Source organism: Drosophila sechellia, chromosome X, assembly GCF_004382195.2.
Source record: "Drosophila sechellia strain sech25 chromosome X, ASM438219v1, whole genome shotgun sequence".
In the NCBI taxonomy this organism is placed as follows: Eukaryota; Metazoa; Arthropoda; class Insecta; order Diptera; family Drosophilidae; genus Drosophila; species Drosophila sechellia.
This window is the reverse complement of record NC_045954.1, coordinates 13169205-13189978: the sequence shown is the minus strand read 5'-3', so window position 1 is coordinate 13189978 and position 20774 is coordinate 13169205. Positions and strand designations below refer to the sequence as shown.

General features: G+C 42.9%; 4 protein-coding genes across 7 annotated transcripts; 1 reads left to right on the top strand and 3 right to left on the bottom strand.

The window, feature by feature from the left end:
• The first annotated feature begins 165 nt into the window (after nt 1-165).
• LOC6618671 (RNA-binding protein 1) lies at nt 166-4759 on the top strand. Of its 2 annotated transcripts, none has more exons than XM_032726248.1 (2): nt 166-757; nt 1423-2143. In XM_032726248.1, exons 1-2 carry the CDS (start codon nt 366-368, stop codon nt 1775-1777), a joined length of 747 nt encoding a protein of 248 aa, XP_032582139.1. In that variant the 5' UTR covers nt 166-365; the 3' UTR covers nt 1778-2143. The 2 variants fall into 2 exon arrangements, with proteins under 2 accessions (XP_032582139.1, XP_032582140.1); XM_032726249.1 differs by lacking the exon at nt 1423-2143 and adding an exon at nt 3976-4759 and having other exon boundaries at nt 173-757.
• A 191-nt stretch (nt 4760-4950) lies between these two features.
• On the bottom strand, nt 4951-13985 carry LOC6618670 (alanine aminotransferase 1). 3 transcript variants are annotated; one of them, XM_032726245.1, is made up of 7 exons: nt 13955-13985; nt 10817-11051; nt 10535-10679; nt 7027-7116; nt 6702-6964; nt 5642-6465; nt 4951-5580 (listed from the first exon to the last, which is right to left on the bottom strand). In XM_032726245.1, the coding sequence occupies exons 1-7, from the start codon at nt 13968-13970 to the stop codon at nt 5432-5434; spliced, it is 1722 nt and encodes a 573-aa protein (XP_032582136.1). In that variant the 5' UTR covers nt 13971-13985; the 3' UTR covers nt 4951-5431. The 3 variants fall into 3 exon arrangements, with proteins under 3 accessions (XP_032582136.1, XP_032582137.1, XP_032582138.1); XM_032726246.1 differs by lacking the exon at nt 13955-13985 and adding an exon at nt 13510-13619; XM_032726247.1 differs by lacking the exon at nt 13955-13985 and adding an exon at nt 13039-13270.
• Nucleotides 13986-14311: 326 nt separating this feature from the next.
• LOC6618667 lies at nt 14312-16427 on the bottom strand. Its single transcript, XM_002042890.2, is given in 4 exon segments — nt 14312-14706; nt 15415-16032; nt 16035-16146; nt 16377-16427. Coding segments are annotated over 4 exon segments (1110 nt in total). The 3' UTR covers nt 14312-14377.
• An 18-nt stretch (nt 16428-16445) lies between these two features.
• On the bottom strand, nt 16446-20769 carry LOC6618666 (the record flags this gene model as incomplete). The annotated part of the gene is made up of 4 exons (XM_032725110.1): nt 16446-19000; nt 19098-19451; nt 19518-19662; nt 19721-20769. Coding segments are annotated over 4 exons (1935 nt in total), but the record flags the coding sequence as incomplete, so codon positions are not given.
• Nucleotides 20770-20774: the final 5 nt, after the last annotated feature.

The following is a 20774-nucleotide window of genomic DNA, read 5'->3' as shown; positions in this document are numbered from 1 at the left end:
AAATAATACTTTAACTAAGTCCAAGTACCCTCATATATAACTTATATTATTAAATAGAATAACATGAATTTTCTAAGATCGATATTCCTATGAAATATCGATAGCCGCATATTTTATGGGCAGCTCTTTACGGTACTGCACCTCGTTTACTTTTCAACACTAGAGGGCACGCCATCTTTTTTTCCTCACAAACACTTTTTTCTGCTCCTGCTTTGTGGGTGTGCTCTTTGGAAAACCAAGGAGAATTCACTCGGAATAGCATCAAAACAAACTGAAAAATTGACTTTGGACAAGTCCAGTGGTACACCGAATACCAAATATCCATTACAGAACCGGAGGAGCAGCCACATACATATTCATACATAATGCCACGCTACCGCGAATGGGATTTGGCCTGCAAAGTTTACGTGGGCAATCTGGGATCCTCGGCCTCCAAATACGAGATTGAGAACGCCTTTAGCAAATACGGACCCTTGCGCAACGTCTGGGTGGCCCGCAATCCGCCCGGTTTCGCCTTCGTCGAGTTCGAGGATCGTCGCGACGCTGAGGATGCGACCCGTGGCCTCGATGGCACCCGCTGCTGTGGCACCCGCATCCGTGTCGAAATGTCATCGGGCCGTTCACGTGAGGGTCGCGGCGGTGGCGGAGGAGGCGGCGGCGGTGGAGGAGGCGGATCCGGTGGCGGTGGCCGCGGCGGTGGCAGTGGCGCCCGTGCTGGAGGCGGTGGAAGGGCTGGCGATGGCGGCGGTCGCTATAGGTGAGTACGGCACGAAAGCATTACATTTTGCATCCCAAGAAAAAACAGATAAACTAACCAACCACAGCACCCACTTATTACCACCTACCCCTCTCTTGAGATTATGAAATCATAATTTTTGCCATTATGTGCAAAAAAGTATGCAAAAAAATATATATAAATAAACATATGTATATATTTATATAGCGTGTGTGTTTGTATGTATGTATGCATGTGAAAAATCGATTCGCGTATACATACAAAAGCGGTGCCAACCAAAGTATACACAGTCACACATTCGGTGGGACACCACTGTTAGCCATACATGAACACACACAGTGGCGTCCGTGAAAAAGAACAGTCCTACCGCGCGCACACAGTGGCGTCCGTGGCCGACAGTCCTGGTTGCTTTTGCTACTTCAATCGATTCTTTTTAGCTCGTGTTTTGTTTTTAAGGGGAATCTTGTTTTAGTATCACATTTCATTGCTCATTATATGCACCCCGAGGTCCATAGTTTAAAGTTCAAAGAGTATAGCTTTAACTAGAGAAAACGTTTTGTTTGTTGTTTTTAGTAAAATTACAAAATACAAGAAAAATGAAAAGAAAATACAAGAAAACTTAGTAAAAACAAAGTAAATCGATCGCTTGGAGCCAGTTTTAATGTGGTCTCACAATCATTTTGCAGGATAAAGTCTTCTTCTTCTACTACAACAAGCACAACAAGAACTACTACAACAACAACATCAATAATAATAATAATAATAATGATAATTAAAAGAACAACAAAGAAAAAAGAAAAAACAACAGCTACTACTACTAGAACTTCTACTACTCCTCTTCCTTCAACAACAACAACCAAAAGAACAACAACAACAGCTACTACAAGAACAACTAGTACAACAGCAGATCCTGCTCCTCCTATTACACACATTTCACCAACAACAACAACAACTACAGCCACCACCACACCACCACCATGCAATAACAATTTGTTGTGCGGCCCTAACCAGAAATTCAACAAATTCGATATATTCCGCTGACCACAAAACCAAGAACCAGAACCAAACCGAACGACCGCAACACTACTACACCCCCTCCACCACCTGTTCAGCTCAACCCAGGCAAAAAAAAAAAAGAAAAACAGAAAAAATGAATCATCAGCAACGTTTTCGGCTCCGCAGCTTTAAGAATAATGCACCCAAAACCAGACCGACCACCACCCACAGTCACCTAACTATACATTCCACTATGGGGCACACGACTAGCTAAAAACTAAAGAAAAGAAATCTATTTAAATGTAACAAGAATAATCTTCGATCTATGCCTATTTTGAATAGGATTTAGCTGCTAAACGTTGGTCTTTTTTCTTTGTTTAATAACAGAATATTGCTTTGGAATAAAAATAGGATTTAGCAAACGAAGATGGTCGTATGCCCCACAGTGCATTCCACATTTCCACATCATTTACAGTCTGTTCGTTGGCAACATCTTCAGGCTACACTACAGACACTCAGAAAATCACACTCACACAAACTGCCATTAACCACACTAATCACCAAGAACCAGAGCGAACCGGTCGTCGGCGGCAACAGAGCAACTTCATCATGAATCCAACTCCAAAATGCATCTATTGCATATTTATATATATATACACACTCACCAGTCCAGCAACGCTTCAAAAAGTCAACTTCCTACGTCTCCAAGTTGTGCGGTTGTCTTCAGCCTGCTCCTACGTCCCCAACAAACCACCCACCATCTCATCATCCGTCATCTTTAGTGCAGCTACAGCATCAGCAACAAGCTACAGCTACAAAGACCAACTGCAACAACAGCTTCTACTTCTACTACTACTACTACTACTACTACAAGAACATCTGGCAGCCAGTCAACAAATTGATCTCGAGGCTGAAAAGCCTTTTGTAGACCTTTTGTTGGTTCCACCACTCAGTAGTTGCACCTTTCCCTTGCAATCAAACCAAGATTGAGGCTGCTTAACGCTAATTCCTTCAATCGCAGCAAGTATGAAACCTTTGGCCGCCACCAACAACACTGTCCCTCGAACCGAAACGAAAACGTAACGTCTCTAACAAAATCCGTTTGTTATACTCGTAATTGTAATGATGGCTTTTTTTTACCTTTTGTTCTTGCATCCTAACATCTACTGAGTTTATCTTGTTCGCGCTAACTGTCTGCTCTCTGTGTGTATATACAAGTATATTGTGTAAATGTGTTTATATGCATTGATCCGATCAGCTCGAACTCACAGTCAGACAGTTCACCAACCAAACGACCCCACCACCAATCGACCAAAGCACCAGCAGCATCAGCAGTTCAGGGCAGGGCAGAGTCTTCTTCAAGCTCGCAACTCCACAGCGCGGATGGTAGGAGCTGCACCGCCACCACCACCAAACCACAACCACCACCTGATCCTCTCTTGCTGCTAACTGATGCTTCCCCACCAACTGCTTCTTCATACGACCTACGTTCTTCGGCTGCTGCAACAGTATAGAATGATATCCACCAAACAACACACACCAAAAAAAAAAATAATAATTTAAAACACAACACAGCCACCCTAGTCACAGTCAATCAGCTCAGAATCAGCTCAGTATCGTATCAACAACAACAACAACAGCCCAAACTACAACAGTTCAACAAGAACCTACTACTACTACTACTATTACTACTACTACAATTCAACAACAACAACAGTCTTCTCAGTCTGCTCTGCTCATCAACCAACTAAGCAACCTACCAACAAACCAATCAGCCACCAATCCAACCAACCACCACCAATTACTTTATGTAAATGTCACACCAACGCTTTCGTTAATGGGGCCAAAAAAAATATATATATATCAGCTATATCTCCACCACCTTCAAGCACCTTCAGCCACCAAAAAAAAAGAAAAAAAAGACTGAAAAAATTACTGCCAGCTCTCAGCTCCGCTCAGCTCAAATTAAAGCTCCAATGTCAGCTCTCCGATCCGTATCCGATCCACCAGATCCGTCAGCCCAAGTTGTGTGTTGTTTGATCGAGACCACTCTTATCAACTTTACGTATCTTAAGGAATTGTTATCTAACTACACGACTAGTTAAGTTACTCATTGGTGCAAAATCTATTTAATTTGTATTTTCTCTTTCTCTCTCTTTCTTTCTCACCTCTCTCTTTCTGTGTCCTGTATGTGTGTGCCGGGCCCAATATGTTTTTCCCCAACGCTACCCATTTCATTGCAGATCCCGCTCACCCCGCCGCTCGAGGACACGCAGCCGCAGCTTTTCGAGGGATCGTCGCAGTCGCTCCGACTCCAGGGACCGCCATTAGATGAGGATAGTAGTGGGATGCAGCCCGAATCTGGACTCCACACATATATATATATATATAGATATATATATATATTATACATATACAGAGATATATACATAAAGTAGTACAGTCCCAGAGTTGAGGACAAAAAGGATCTGTTTTGCCAGACGAGAAATGGCTCCACAGATTCCTTAAGTTTGACTCAATAATTTCGACACCCCCCTCCCATATAATACCTCCCCCCCCCCCCCCCCACACAGAGAAAAAAACCAAAAAAAAAAAAGGTATCGAGCAACTTCACAAAAGACCACCACACAACCCAGCCATCTCCGATCCGAATGGATCGCTAGTATAGCCACAGTACAACTACGGTACACATTGGTTTTTAGGCCTTAAGACTTCGGTAGATTTTAATTCAGAAAGTAAAAAGAAAGTAATTAATGCAATGCAGCCACCAGTGCAACTACAACAACAACACACACAATGAGTGAGGCATCCGATGAACAATGGATGTCAAAGGTAAATTCTATTCTATGTCCGCGAACCGTAAATTATTTATCCACTTGGTTTTTCTCCGAATCTGTCGCAACACAAAATATGTCAAGAGAAAAGTGAAAAAAAAGGTACTATATGCGATTGTTTGGCGTAAGTGCAAGTAGTTAAATAAGTCGTGAAATGAGAATCAATAAATTGAACATAATTTAAAACTGAAAACACACAATGGTTCTTATTAATGGGGAAGTCGGGATTTTCAGCTTTCATTAAAAACAAATAACAAAGTATTATCCATTGCTGCCCAAACTGAAAATAACGCAGCGCTTGTTTAACAATAATAATAATTTATTTTCAAAGTTTCTTCTTTTCTATAACAATTAGTAATGACTTGAACGCACACACACATCATATGGTTTTCGTGATCGATTCGGGATATCGAAGGGCTATATTTATTTATTATATATATTTATGTGTAGATAAATATACACAATGCAAATAACTCTCGTTTAGAACAATATCAGAGTTCTCAATTATGCGCCGACCAAAAGATGGTAAACTACTTTTGGTTCTAACAAAAATTATTGTCAAATCTCCGCCAGGAGTTTTCGTTCAATAAAGAATTAAAGACTACATGGTTAAGTGGGTTAATTGCTAACTGGAAACGTGATCGCGGCGATGAAACCTGCGCGGGTAGGGCTTTAAAAATGTTTTTTATATATTTCTCATATATATATATATATGCATATAAAGAAGAGCGTAGAAGCATTCAGCTATGACACAGTAACAAAGAGGAAAAAAAAAAACAATTAAGGTAATTTAAATCTTTAATCCTAAGCCGGAGGATTGACACTTAACACAGGGATCGAGAGGACGAGGAAGTGGGCAGCTGATCTACTTGTACTTTTTCATGAACTCGGCGTGGAACACGCGGAACTTCTCCATCATCAGTTTCAGCTTGTCCGTTTGCGGGAGGATCGTGCTGCGGAAATGCCACGTGCCGGGCTTCTGACCAAATCCACTGCCAGGAACAATGCAAATGCCTGTGAGAAAATGAACCATTAAATGAAAGTCTAACAAACGAGGTCAGCAAAGAAAACTCACCGCTCGTCTCGAGCAGCTCAAATGCGTAGAAGACATCGGGGGCCATGCCCTTGGCCTTGGCCGCCTCTATCGCCTTGGGCGGGATCTCGATCTGTGGGAAGACGTACATGGCGCCCTGCACGGGATTCACCTTGTAGCCCTCGAAGCTGTTCAGTGCCTTGTGGACGAGCTCGGCCCGTTCCTTCAGAGCGGCCAGGATGCCATCGCGCTCCTTCTTGTACAGATCGTAGGAGGGCTCTCCGGGCTGCGGTGGATTGACCAGCGCACTCACGGCCACCTGGCCAGCGGTGGTGCTGCAGAGCGCCGCCGTTATCGACTTGGTCAGCATGGCCTTGACCTTGGGATCGAGATTGAGGACCTCCATGTAGCCGCCGCGAATGCCGCACTCGCCCAGATAGCCCTTCGAGGTGGAAAGGAAACTGACCATTTCCAGATTGCGATAGGGCTCGCCCATTTCGTAGGCCACCTTCTTGAACGACCAGAACTTGGAGTTCTTGTCGTAGACATTGTCCTGGTACACCTCATCGGCCAGCACCAGCACCTTGTTCTCGTGTGCGAACTTGATGATCTCCTCGATGTTCTCGCGGGTCAGCACCTGACCGGTGGGATTGCCCGGATTGATCACGACCAGGGCACGCGGATTGCAGACCTTCTTGGCCTCATCGTACGAGCGTTGCAGCTCCTTCCTGCCCAGGCTCCAGCCGGTCTCCTCCTCCAGGTAGTAGTCCACCTTGGTCATGCCGTATTCGGAGATGGTGGCCGAGTACAGGGGGTACTGCGGAATGGGCACCATGACACCTGGCGGCTTGCATCCCACCTCGGAGCTGAAAAAAGTGACGAATGGATAAGTTTCAAATGTATCTACAAAAAAAAGTATTTGAATACTACTACTGAGCAATAAACAATAATAATGTTTATCTTTCTAGCTACTACATAAGTTGTCAACACAAAAATCGCACAATTTAGACCATATCTCTGGCAAATCTCTGGTTTTAACTGATAACTCTCGAAAGAAGAAGCGCCACATCATGTCCAATAAAAATGTTGCCCCAAAACCTACTTGATCATGGAGAGAATGCTCTTGATGCCGGGAGAGGCGCCAGCGGTTAGGTAGATGTCCTGCCAATCGGAGGCGATGCCGCCATCCCTTTTCTCGATGTACTGGGCAACCTGGCGACGCACCACCTCCAGACCGGCGGAGTCGGTGTACGAGCCCACCGATTGACCCTGGCAGCCGTTCAAAATGGCACAGGCGCGCTTCTTGACGTCCTCGGGATACTCGGGTGAATCCAGCAGACGTGTCTCGAAGGTCAGCGCCATCAGCTGATAAGTAAATCATACAGTTAATGAAATCATATATAATAAATTAAGGGGCCAAAACTCACCTGTCGCAGGAAGGTCAAGGGCTGCTGGCCCATCGCATGGCAATCTCCGATGTTGGCACGGATCACCTGGTCGAATGGCTTCTTGACACCCTGCAATCAAATTCAATCGGAACGGAATCGCAAATTAGCCATTGTTTGCTCGCTGGCCAAATGGAATTGTAATCGCCCAGGCTGGCGGATCAAATGGGCATTTAATTTGATTTGTGGCTTTTGCCATGCAAATTACACCCAAGTGGTTTTGCCATACTGAATTGACGACCGCCAGAGTACACAGTAATCGATTAAGTATAAAATTCAATCAAATATTTATCAGTAACGAGCCATTGTGGGTTTAGCAAATGGTATTTTCTATCAAATAGACGCCTGCTAGAAGTAACCATCAAATGACCATCATTATAGTTACTTAACGATTTGAACTAGTTTACACTGAGTACCACATCAAGAGGTTTATAATCCAGCCCACTTTGGGGAACCCCAAATTAAAGTTTCTAACCCAATTAAAGTCATTCTAGCACCCACCAGGCCAACCAGTAGTTAGTTACCCGCACGAATGGAGGTCACAATAATCGGCTGTGGACATTGTCGGCTGAGCAACACACAATTTGCAGGGCACATGCTAGTTGCACTCGTTCATGGAAGACCCCATCTCGTCGTCTCGGGTTTCATTTAACCACGCTCAAATGGACAATTTACCACATAATGTCACGGAGGTTCGAGGAGCTGCGATGATAGTGTATTTTTTTTTGAGAGGCGGAACAATGCAAATTGCGCCAAGTAAGCGAACTGCATCGCTACCATTGACGTCACTCGGCAGTCGATGTGTTTTGCCTGACAATGTAATAATTGGAAAATTAAGGAATTCACAGTCCAACATGGCTGATGCAAAATCATCCAGGGTTCGAAATTGGTTACTACGACTATAATCAAGTTCTCACCCTGCAAACGTGTGCCACCTTATCGAATTCATTTAATTTTTAATTTTTTTTTCATTTCAAAAATTACTGATAAAAGTGTTGCCGAGTCTGCACTGGCTTGTGTTTGTATTTCGTGTGAAAATATCTATAGAAATGGGGCCTCTATCGCATCGCAAATCGAACAGTGCAGTTGATACTATGCCAAAGTAGTTTCAAATATTTCAAAACCACAAAACCGCAGAGATAGTGTTAAAATATTAGTTAATAACCCATATAAACTCAGTTAGAAATTGCTGGTTAAGTTTTTAGCATCGTTTTGGAAATGGCTACTAATTAACTGAACAGCGCTGTTCGCACCTAAAGAATTGCTTCAGATTCTCCCGTTTATATATATATATATATGTTTGTTCCTTTCCACCCTTCACTTCGCACTTGAAATCGCTGTAAACAAACTTTTTGTGCTAAGTGGCAATATAATTGATAACTACATATATAAGTATATATACTCGTGCAGTTAGGTGGGGTCATATAATCATATAGGCCCTGTATAAAAGGCGTTAGCAACCCAGACTTTATCGCCAAAACGAATCGAAGAAAATAATAATAATATGTTGGCCAATGTTAATGTCAAAAGGAAGTCAAAGTAAACTGGGGGAAATGGTCATGATTAGGAATTAGAAATGATTATTATATGTTGACTAGGTACTGCTATTTGCCGTTCAGTAATGTTTATAATAGTATATCAGTGATAAGAATGCCTGCTGCTGACAGATGATGATTTCTCTTTGGAGCACTGCCAAATCCGTATGATGAATCTGTGGGCAAGTGGAGGAATTTGATAAAACGCAGAATGAACAGCACACCACAGATGCAGTCGTGCGGATAAGGAAATCAATCGCAGCGGGAAAACTGGCGGGGGAAATCAACTGACTGGCTGGCTGTCAGCGGCATTAAAACGCACACACAGAATGTGAAAAGTCAGCGGAGCTCACAATGGAATTAACTTAATGTCTATACATATGTATATCTGCACATAATATTCTTTAAATATTTGTGTACATATGTACATAAATATAGTATCGTTGCGGGGTCACAAAAGTTCGAAAAGAATTTTGCAAAACAAATGAGGAAAAATAAATGGAAAGCAAAAGTGCAGAGAGAAAGCAATCGTGTGTACAACATATTTTCCCAACAGCTCATGCGCATGTTCGGCCTTTGTTATGATTTTTCACTTTCCCAGTGATAAGAAAAGGTCCACGGAATCAGAATCACCGCCCACGTCCGCCCACAATTTCCGCACTTATGTAAGCCAAGTTGAAGGTCGTTCAGTGAACCCCCATCGCGTCGTTCGCTCTTCATCTAAATACTTTAATTGATCCAAGACCCAGAAGGTCCAAGAAGCACAATTTATAATAATTACAAACATTAAATGGCAATTACGAGCATGACTCGTTATGGAAAACGGCGGAGAAACTCGGTTTTTATTATTATTTTTTTTTTGGATGAGAAAACCGGGTTAGCGGCATTTGGGCCAACTCCCTGTGGAAAAATCATTCACATGCCGAGCTGTACTTAAATTAATTAGTTTATTGACTTGTTGTTTGCTCTAACCCAAAAAGTGTAATTTCCCCTTAGCGCAAAGTTCACTTATAAAGAAATATATTCCGTTTTAGATAAGTCTCGATATTTTTATAGCGGTCTGATTACAATTTCAGGTCTTATCTGAACTTTTGGATTACTTCTGATGGCTTTATTGTTGCCCAAAATGCTTGTGTTTAGTTGAAGTAAAAAAATTTCCGAGCTCTATTTTTAGCAACTTTCAAGTGGTTCAAACACTACTCTAAATTCTTGCTGTGTAATAAAAAACAAACAATTGTTTTGATCAACATTGTGCTCTTTGGTAAACATTTTTCGCTCAAAACTGAAATTAAACATATGGCATTTAAATTTCTTAAGCTTTTTATGCTCGTGGAATAAGTAATAAGTTCGGGAACTGGTTTTTTTTTATTCGACAAGCTTATTGTGTTTGCAAAAATGTGTTTTTTCAAAACAAAACCTTCTTGCATTGAACAGTTTTTTATATTTTTTGGTGTGAGCTTATGCATTTGATAGATTTTGCAAAACTGTTTGGATTGCTAGCCCAATTGGTACTCCCCTGTTATGTTCTTATCACACTCGCATTCTTATCAATCCCAATTACTTCGTTTCGTGGGCGTATTTTCCAACAGGTGTCCTTGAGAAAGGGTGCCTACGATTGCCAGCCAAAGGTGAATGATTCAGCGCTGCGTGTTCGCTCCATTCAAGCGCGAATAAAAAAGTGAAAAGGGCGGCAAAAAACAAACACAGACGCAGCTCACACTTGATACATACATACGTATGTACGTGCATGTGTATATAAGTGGATATACATAAAGACATAGCGTGCTTAGACATTAAAATGCGGGCTTTGAATTGCCATTAAATTGGATGAATCGAAGGAAGGGTAGGGTGTGTGTGTGTGTGTGTGCAAAACACTAGTTAATGGCGTCGCACTTTGGCGCTTTGTTTGCGCGATTACTTGTGGATCAATTTCCCACGCATTAACTAACACTCACCTTTTCCAGTTCCTTCTCGATTTCCCCGGCACGAATCACCAGAGGACCGCGAACCGCATATTCCATGGCAATAAAGTTGGGATTTATGTTATCCAGTGTGAGCGCTTTCGACGACGACGGCATTTTGTGGCTGGTTGAAAAGGAACTGAGAAAAAATAAAGAAGGGGGTGGGATATTCACTTTAGCAATCAACAATCACTTCTTGTTCGATATTTAACGTTTCTATGTGTTTTTAAATATATTTTTTTTTGTTATGTGGCTTTATTAGCGAACGAAACTAACCGGCGGACGTCTAACGGTTGAATGAAATCGCCGCTTGTTCCATGGCGCTGCGTCGTCGCTGCCGCCGTCGCTGTTGCCGTTGATTTCGCCGCACGTCGATTGGCATTGTTGCTGTTGTTGTGCAGGAACGACTTCCAGCGGCGAATAACGTACTGTTGCTGCTGGCGCTGCTGCTGCTGCAAAGCGGCCGAAACTGTGGCGGCAGCAGGTTTAATTAGCATTCGACTCATTATTTCTGCAAAGAGAACGTAAGTAAAGTAAGTACAGTAAGTCAAAATAAAAAAAGACAAAAAAAGAGACGGACCGCGCTTAAATCGCAAGAAATTAGCACCACAAGAACAGCGGGAAGAAGAAGAAGCAGCGAAATGAAGGGTGTGTGCGTGTATAAGAGTCCGGCTCACAATTATAAGAGCGGCGAATTGAAAGGCTCAGCTGTTATCACTGCACCGAAAGAAATTAGTTTCGATGCAAAGAATCATTTAAATAACTTTGTAGCTAGGAAATCTCAAGCAATTATAGATATTTTAATGTGAAATATATATTATATTGTATTAAGCGTTTATATGATATTGTGAGCACGCGTTCAAATTTAATACCTAAATACATATTTTCCAGTGTGCATTTTGGTATCTTATCAAAGGCAAGGCGTGGTATCATCTACATTTTTAGAGCTTATCAATGTGATTGCTTGTGGTTCGATAATTTATTGCCTTTATGTTTATCAAGAAGCTGAAGTTTAAATATTTACGACCGTTGGAAACTTTGCAATTAAATTCGCCGCTCGGTGCATTTAGCCTAGACTCAAACCCAAATGCACTCGCCGCAAGGCGCGCATTTCAAAACTGCATTCGAGCATTTCTTATCAAAGAAAATATATTTTATTTTAAGAGGAATATATATTTTTAGAAAATATAAAAACGGTTACCAGCTGAATAAAATGAATGGCCATAAAGCCTAATCTCAAGAACATTTATTGCCTTCAGCGCAAGAAGAAAATTTAATTAAAAATGGGACCGTTTAGAATCTACTTGTGTGTGCAATATATTTGACTAAATTTCTTATCTTGGTGGAACTTTTTTTAGAGGCAGTTAACGGATTTGTGGGCCATTTACCCAGGCATTATGTACATACATACATATATGTATGATTTAAGAGCTATATTTCTCCATTAAATCCAGTGACATGGCATCCATTGGTGGGGGGCACTATCAGTTGAGCGTACTTTTGACTTTGAGCCACATCAGCGCAGCTTATCAGTGACGTCTCATTCCCAGCTTACGATTCCCCGCCTTTCAATTGAATATATATATATATATAGCGCTTCTGATTTCTGCACTTTGAAACGCCAATTGCGTAATGCAAAAAATGAGCAAACGGACAAAGAATCTTTTAGAAACATGACAATGACCAGAGATCGACATTACCTCCAAAATACTATACTTTTCGCACTGAAAAATCAGCGTCAATCAGCCGCAGATTGTTTGCTTTCTTTTTAGCGACAGCGAATTTTTAGAAATTAAACATGTACTAAATACCGGTCCCGAAAAATACACAAATGTATGCCGTTTTATATACGCACATATCTTTGGAATATATATGTTGTATATATAGGTATATATTGTTTAGAAGAGACAAAAGGAAACTTGTTGGGAATAACTTTTTTGGAAACCCGTTTGCGGTTTTTATGGCATTGATATAGACAAAAGGGTACAACATAAGGGGAAAGGGGTAAGAATTTGGGAAGAAACATCCACACAGTGATCTCAGCTTAAATAAGACAAATTCAATATCATGGGATGGAATTGAAAACTGTATCTACACATAATAGAATTTTTATGGAATAACCATCTAAAGCAGCTGTGCACTTTTGTACATTTGCATCTTTATATCATTTATCAAAAATATTTATTTTAAATATATTTTTTTCACATGATAGCCTAACAAATTTTTTTGGAGACAACTTTTGGTAGTCACTGTTTATCTGCGATATATTCAGCGTATGGCTTTTGTTTGTGATTGTTTTGACAACAAAACTGACTTATGCAACGAACTGTTTAAACAATCGGAATCAGAAAATTATGTGAACTGGCTGCACTTTGCACTCCATATAACGATAAGGAATCCAATTAGAACGCGGCCATTCGGATTCACTAAAATCACAACTTTTTTGCCAAACGCCAGTAAATTATATTAAATTATATTGTAACTCGATTGACACGTACAAAAATAGAAGCAGAAATAACGGGTAAAGGGGGTGTTTTGATTTACTAATTGGTTTGCTAAACAGCTGTTGACGCCGCACAAATTGAGCACAAAAAAAGATGAAAAAAACAATAACACGGCACGCAATTCAATTAGGGAAACACGCAGAACGATAAACAAAATCAGGGTACTACTGTGTATTAGATTTTTTTGGGCGCACAAATCACTTTCACTGTCACTTCCTCGCTGCTCCCAATTAGAATTTCTCGGCCACGGTGTTTATATATATATGCACATGCATATATATGTATGTATATATACATATATACGTAGGCAGTTCAAGAGCAAAAAATCGATTTTTCGCTGCACTTTTTAGTCGTTTCACCTTGATGGGCGCAAGTGGGCGTGGCGATTATGTAACGGTGTTTGTTGTGATCCCAAGAGCTTGCATAAACTTATTAATAAACGCGATATGTCTGTATATAAAATACCTAATAAAAACGTGTGTGCTCGTGTGTGTGTGTGCGTACGTGTGTGTGCGAAACTGTGCGGCGTGCGAGCTCCAATCAGAATCGTATCAGAAATTCAAAGCTCTTTGGCCGCTAGACGCAATTAAGGAACTGACAACAAGAACTGAAACCGCACCGAGATGGAAAATGAAGTGCTGGCAGTATTTACCGACTATATGTTTTTCTTGCGGGCAAGAGTCACGATGAAGCGGGCAGCGATTAAGTTTTAAAAATATCACGTCTGCAGCCCTGGCAGCCAAACTTTCGATAGACGGCGATAGATCGATAGATCATCGATTGCACTAACACTGGAAAGCTCAGAACATTTAAAAAAACAAGCTTAAGTGTTTCAAAAATAGCTCTTTTTGAATAGAGATTAATTGGAATCTTAATTAATTTCGTTGATTTCTATTAATTTTGAACTTACTTCTGTTTTTAAACATCTTTGCGCTTGTTTCTTGTGTAAAACTTAAATTCACATAAACAATTTGGCTGGCTTTGTGCGCATCTTCATATATCACTGGAATTGATTGTTGTAGGAGTGTCCCATTGAATAAATTTTGTGTCGATTCCTGGCCCGGAAATGTATGAACAAACTATGCCCTACATTTTAGCCATAGTCTCCTTAGGTTTAACTTATATATGTTTATAGTATTCTTTTCAATTTCGATAGAAGTTTTATCAACAGTTTAGTAAGCTTTTTTCACTTCTACGAATATACAATACTTTTTCGTATGTTTTATTTCACTCGAAACTTATTGCTATTCAAATAAAAGAATTTTCTAACGCTAGAATTATGTACAGAGTGTATTTGGAAAAAGGATGGGTAGTAAGCCCTAGAAACCCATGGCTACGTGCTGATGCCCATGATGGATTCGATGGAGAAACTCAGTTTGGGCTTCTTTCCACTGCCGGAGGAGGCGGTGACCGCGGGCGTGGTCATCGCTGGATTTGTGGGCGGGATCGTTAACGGTATCGTCGGCGGCATCGGGTGATAAATGTGCTGCTCCTGGTGAACGGGGGCGCAGGCGGCGGCGGCGGCAACGGTGGCAAAGTACAAAGCGTTCCCGCCCAGCGTCGCCTCCATGACGTGGTTCAGTTCCGGATCGGCGAACGCCCGCCGTTTGCGCATGCGCTCCATCAATGGCGAGCTGAACGTGGGAAATCGCTGTTTGTATTCTGAAAGAGAAGGGACCAACAGTAAGGGTCGAAATTAGTGCGGGTTTTGTGGGGGCGTTATCACTACAAATTGCCGCGATTCGTTATGAATGGGTATTTCAAATTGAACCAATTTATTATTGGGTAATCCGAGACACGCGTCGCCCGGCCAGACAGCCTGGCACCGTTATTGTTTCAACTTCGGGACCGTTTCGGGATCACCACTTATTCGGAAACCAGATGAAAAACCCAAAGAAGTCAATTGCTGTTGCCACATTTGGCTCTTCTGTAAGTCGAATGGGTTTTTCCGTTTTTGGTCGCGTCTCAGCTTACCGAATGTGACTCCCTCAAGTGATTGGAAAATGTGCGTACACTGCACACACACATTTCGAAGCATCCGATTTCAATTCTTTTTCGTCAGTCGAATAATTGCTGTTGTTATTGTTGGGCATCAGTCATTTCCTGTCCACGACCACTTCCATGGACAGAGGAAAAGAGACGGAAGACGGGCGGCGGGAGACAGGAGAGGATCTCCGATTACGAACGGACCAGACAGTCTGGCACCGTATGGAAAACCGGGAGAGTTGGGGATGTACTTATCATTTCAGCTGGGCCGTCTACTTTACGACGTCCAGTAATTTCCAAATTGGAAAGTGTCTACTTGATTGCGCACTTATAGATACATATGTATCCTTTTTGATTTGCACATGAATCCTTATTTGTACTAACCTTCCATAGCGGCTGTGATATGCAGCGTGGACTGCTGCAAACTGCGTAGTCTCTGCTTGTAGATCCTCTTTTGGGCCATCAGAGCCTGTCGGGTGGCTGAGGATGAAGATGAGCTGGTAACGCAAGATGTGGGATGCGAATGCGGATGTGGATGTGCCGGCGGTGGTGAAGTGGAGGTTAGCGAGTCTTCGCCCTCGCTGCTGCTGGAGTTGTTGGCGCTGGCCGACGTTACGCCCGAAGATTTTGTGGATGCGGTGGCCTCCAGGGCCTCCATGGTCTGCTGACGCCGCAGGGCCACCTGGGCGGCCATCACCCGCTGGCGATCGACGACCAGTTGGCAATTGGGGCAGCAGCACTCGCGCCAACGGCACAGACGCTTGTGACCCTTGACACAGGAGATGACGCCGTGATTGCGACACCTGGCGCACTTCGGCGTCCGCAGGAGACGTCGCTCCCGCTGGCAAATCCTAACACTGGCGTCCTTGCTCATCCTCGCTTGCTGATCGACTAAAAGGATGCGGACCGGGGCGCGAACATTTAAGCACTGGCAACCGCAGCTACTTGTCGCCGTCAGACTGTCTGGCAGCGTCAAGTGGTTTCCGTCGTCGTCGTCGTGTCCCAGGGGATCCGACGCCCACGAGGTGTACTACCACTAGGTACACCACAGCGAGCATACGAGGGATCGGAATCGGGATCGGTTCCTTGCCTGCCATTGGCTGCTAATCGCTGGCTCTAAATATAGAAGATCCAATGGCCGCACAGATGTCTCGCATCAGCATCCGAAAGATACATTCGACTACAGGAGGACCTCTTTAAAAGCGATTTCAATATATATATATATATAGGTTTTGGATTGTATAAGTCACTTGGTTAGCGAATTATTTGTGGCATCTTAAAGAATTTAAAATGTTCAAAGTATCCATGAATCTTGTATGGTTCTACTTGGGCATGTTTCACTTTACCTTTCCAATCCGTAAATCTTTGTTTGGACTCCGTGTTTCGTCAAAGTGCATATTGATTTCTGGCCTGTCTTCCTTTAATATCTTTATTCGTTTATTTGACTCAATTTCGGTTTACTTGTATAACAATTTGTAGCATTCATTATCTTATATAGCACGTACACATATATGTATGTATATATATTTCCGTAAAAATACAAATTCAACTCGAGTTTAGCCATATCGTTTCATTAGCTAATAGTACGTAAAAAAAAGAAAAAAATTCTCAGCGATTTATATACTATAAGTTTTTAGGGGAAAGGACTTTCCATTTAATGCCTTTTAAATGCCTTCTTTATATATTCTTGTGTAAATATATATATGTTTATATATATGGTGCAGCGCGTTTCACAAGTAACAATCTTTTAAATTTCGGAACAAATGATGGCCAACTGATGGCGATTGTCAAATAATTTCGAATTCAGCCAGCTTTAAATTAGGATATGTAATCGAACTCACCGCAATAGGTGTCAAATGGGAAATCGCGTTCTTTGAACCGAATGAATTTAATCGCTATAATCTCACTCCTACAATTGTGAAACGCACTGTCCCTCTGCATATATGTATTTTATATCCATTTAGTAAGTGTGATTCAAAAACGTTACTGAGTTCTATTAGAGGAGTACATTGATTAAAGCTTGAGCTAGAAATGTGCCAGGTTTTCGATTCGATTGGTTGGTTGGTCAAAATACAGGTGCGACTAGGAAAGTACTATTCGTGTGTTCGAGTGCGTTCTATTATGGTCTTAGGATCATATGTATTATGATCTATTATAAGGTTGCAGCGGACAATCTGTTCATGGTAAACCGGGGCCAACAACGAACTTTGTTTAATGTTTGGTAATTATAATTACTTGTGTTTTACATGGAATCATATCGTAAATGCTTGCAAAGTTATTGTCCTTTACTGTTTAAAAAACGCTCTCTAAATGGAAATCTATATGTGTGTGTGTGTATATATATATCATTCGCTTAAAAAAGTTTTGATCCTTGAACCAACTAAATCTAAATTACAAAACTCGCGGCCCTACAAAAATTTGAACGAACACAAATCACAAAAGTACAAACATTACATACGGTACCTATATATCATCAATAATATTATTATTATTCTTATTATATATCGGCTATGGATTGTAGCTATCGTAAATACTTTGATTTCCTTCGATACGATTCTCCGCTCTTGACACAGACGCACTCTGAATTCACTTCGTTTGCTATTATATCATATCACAATGCTTAAAGGGCTCGCCGCTTCTCGTCGATTCACGATTATCGATTATCGAGTTTTGATCTCGATTTCGATTGGGCTTCAAATTCAACAACGATTGATTGCCAAACGACGATCTATCTATAGAGTTCTAATATAACAGGCTCACTGGTCGCTAGGCTAAACCATACAGCTCGCGAAATAATTGTATTTCATTGGCTTTATCAATGATATCATTGATTCTACTCCATTAGGATCTCTATCTTTCAGTTTCCATTGGGTTTACCCCCAACGAAAATGGAACTTAAACTGGGAAATTTGAGCTGGAAAGTGGCAGATGATCTCAAATGGAAAAATATGATGAGCACTGAAATGTAGCCAAGTAAGATAAACAGGCCCTTTTTGGGACCCACATCTACAAATGTTCTGTTTCCATAAACAAGAATGGAAATAAGTATGCTATTTAGAAATAATAACTAATGCCAGTTTATACAATTATTTCGCTCGCTGTATGCGACAAATTTCAACAAGTGTGTGACTCTTTTCTTTTTTAGATCGAGGCTGCATCATTATACAAGATATACTCAATATATCATATATATATACTTCAATAAAAATCGGTTCATAACAATTAGTGCGCTCAAATATGGGTAGTTAGGTTACTAGTTAATTGGATCGCTTGTCCTTTGGTGCGGGCTTTTAGATTACATGGCTGTATAATAATACTTCTGGTTGTGTGTTCGTAAGCAGTAGAAAAGTAAGAAAGTCTCATGGCTAGAGTGTGGTAAATGCAATTTTCCACAAGGTTTTCTTCTGTTTTTCACGTTCCCTTCTTTTCTTCATTCCTCTAAAGGTATATCTCTTCTGCGAAAGGGGTTTTTCCAAACTAAAGGGCGGTGCAGTCCGTGTCGTCAGTGAGGCGGAAAATTTCGCCGTTGATGTGAGCCGCCGCCGCCCACGCCGCCTGTGATCTCCACGAGACTCCTAGACATCTAGACGATGCTGTTCCGCTTGGCGGTGGAGCGTTGCAGGGTGTTTTGCATGGCGGCCACCACCGCCTCGGCGCCGCCCGTGAAAATCGGCTGATTGACCGCCCGCCGCAGGACATGCCACATGGCCACCGGTTTCCTGAGCGACGAGAGCATCTGGTGCCAGTGGCGCAATCCCTTGCCCACCGCACAGCTGCCGGCCACGATGTGACCCAACGGGGTCACCCCACTGGTTGTCACCCCGAACACGGTCACCCGCAGCTGGGTGGTGGTCAGACTGGGTGGCGGCACACTGAAGATCATCGACTCGTTGAAGATCGGACTGCGATCCTTGCGCTTCAGCGAGGTGCGCTTCTTCAGCACCTTGCGATCCTTGTCCATCAGGTAGACCTAATGAAGAAAAGATGCAACCAATAAGTAAAGATTAATCTTAATTATCTGTAAAGTGCAATAGATGATCCCGAAGTTATATATTAAGGATTATCACCTTGACGAAGACGCTGTGCACCGTTTCCGCGGATTCCGGAGCCGGTTGCTCCCCGTCCAGCTTGAGATTCCGTGCCTTCACCACCACGATGGTGAGTCTCTCCGCCGTGGGCAGGTAGCTTAGCGAGAACATCAGCTCGCCCCAGCGGGCATTGCACTTGCGCGAATCGGACAGTGGTATCCATGTGGTAATGGGGCGTGGCATCTCCCCGATTTCCATCTCCGCCTCCCCAATGAGCGTGTGGGCGGGGCCGTTGTGGTACAGATGGAACCACAACGAATGGCGCGCCTGTCGCTTGTGCAGCCAGAAATCGAAGCTTTCGTTGTAGTTTGGTGTCAGTGTTCCCTTGACCACCTGGGTTGCAAATGGCAAATATGTTATATAATATAAATTAAGCCAGAGATTATATATATATCCCACCTTAGTTTGCATAGCTCCTGGATGATCGGGCACCAAGTAGATGCGCACAAAGGTGTCCAGGGACTCAACGCTGAAAGGACATATGAGTCCCTTGGCCTCTAGGACACTAACAGTCAGTTCCATGCCCTCGTTGCTCATGCTCATCCTATGTGAAGGATTTATAAATCTTTGTAGCATAGAGATGATTTCTAAAAGCAACTTACTGATCGTAGTTAAGGCCAACGCATAAATATCCGGTTATCTGAGTGTAGGGCTGATCCAATTGATCCAGGAATAGAGTGGAGTCCGAGGTTACTGAGTCGCAGGAGATGGCTCGCTCCAGATTGATGCCCTCCATCGATCCGGGCACCGATCCCGCATGTGAATCCAGGGATACCTGGGAGCTGTTCCGTCGGCCCAAGCCCATGCCCAGACTCAATGTGGAGTCCTGTCGCAACAGGGAGCGTCCAAAGGACCAAGTTCCATTGCCATTCCCGTTGACATGACCAGATCCTGGTCCCGTACCATTGCCATTGGCCATCGGACTATTGACACCCAATTTCCGAAAGAGATAATCCTCGGAAATGGTCTTTTGCAGAAGATGCGGACCCTTGACGCGTTGCGAGAGTCCCGTGAAAGGATTCGTTGTGTTATGGATCTTCAGGAGTCTGCTGGACAGACTTTGGCTCTCCACGAAGGGATTGCCATTGTGATGTGTGGTGGGTGGAGTATCCGTTGCAGCAGGCGCATTTGGAGTCGCTAGAGGAGCAGTTATAGGAGTACTTTCACTTGCTGAAATAGTCGTATTTTCCAGAGAAGCCACCGTGGCATTCAGAGGTTCGGAAATGGGATTACTGGGTATCTGCTCCGTGGATTCGCACAGGAAGGGATTAGTGCTGGAGTTTCTACGCTTCAAGGCAGGCGTTTTTCTCTCACCCTCCCGCGTCGGAGTCACCACGGGTTGCTCCGGCTGGCCTCCGCCATTGGTGGCCGGCTGCAGGGACACCTGCCGCTTGGCAATTGGCCTTGGAATCGCCGTACCCGACAAGTTCACCGACGTCGATGCGGTGAGTCGTGGCGGAGGTGGTGCCTCCAGTGGCTGGGGCAGCACACCACCGCCGCCAGCACCGTTCGCAGTTCCACCATTTTGTCGCAGGCAGGAGCGACGCTCCTGATCGTTGGAGGTCACCTGCTCGCCGGGCGTGGTGACCTCGTTTACCTGGCTCAAAGAGAAGGTAACCGTTTTGCCGGCTGCTGCAGCGCTATTCGGAGATGGAG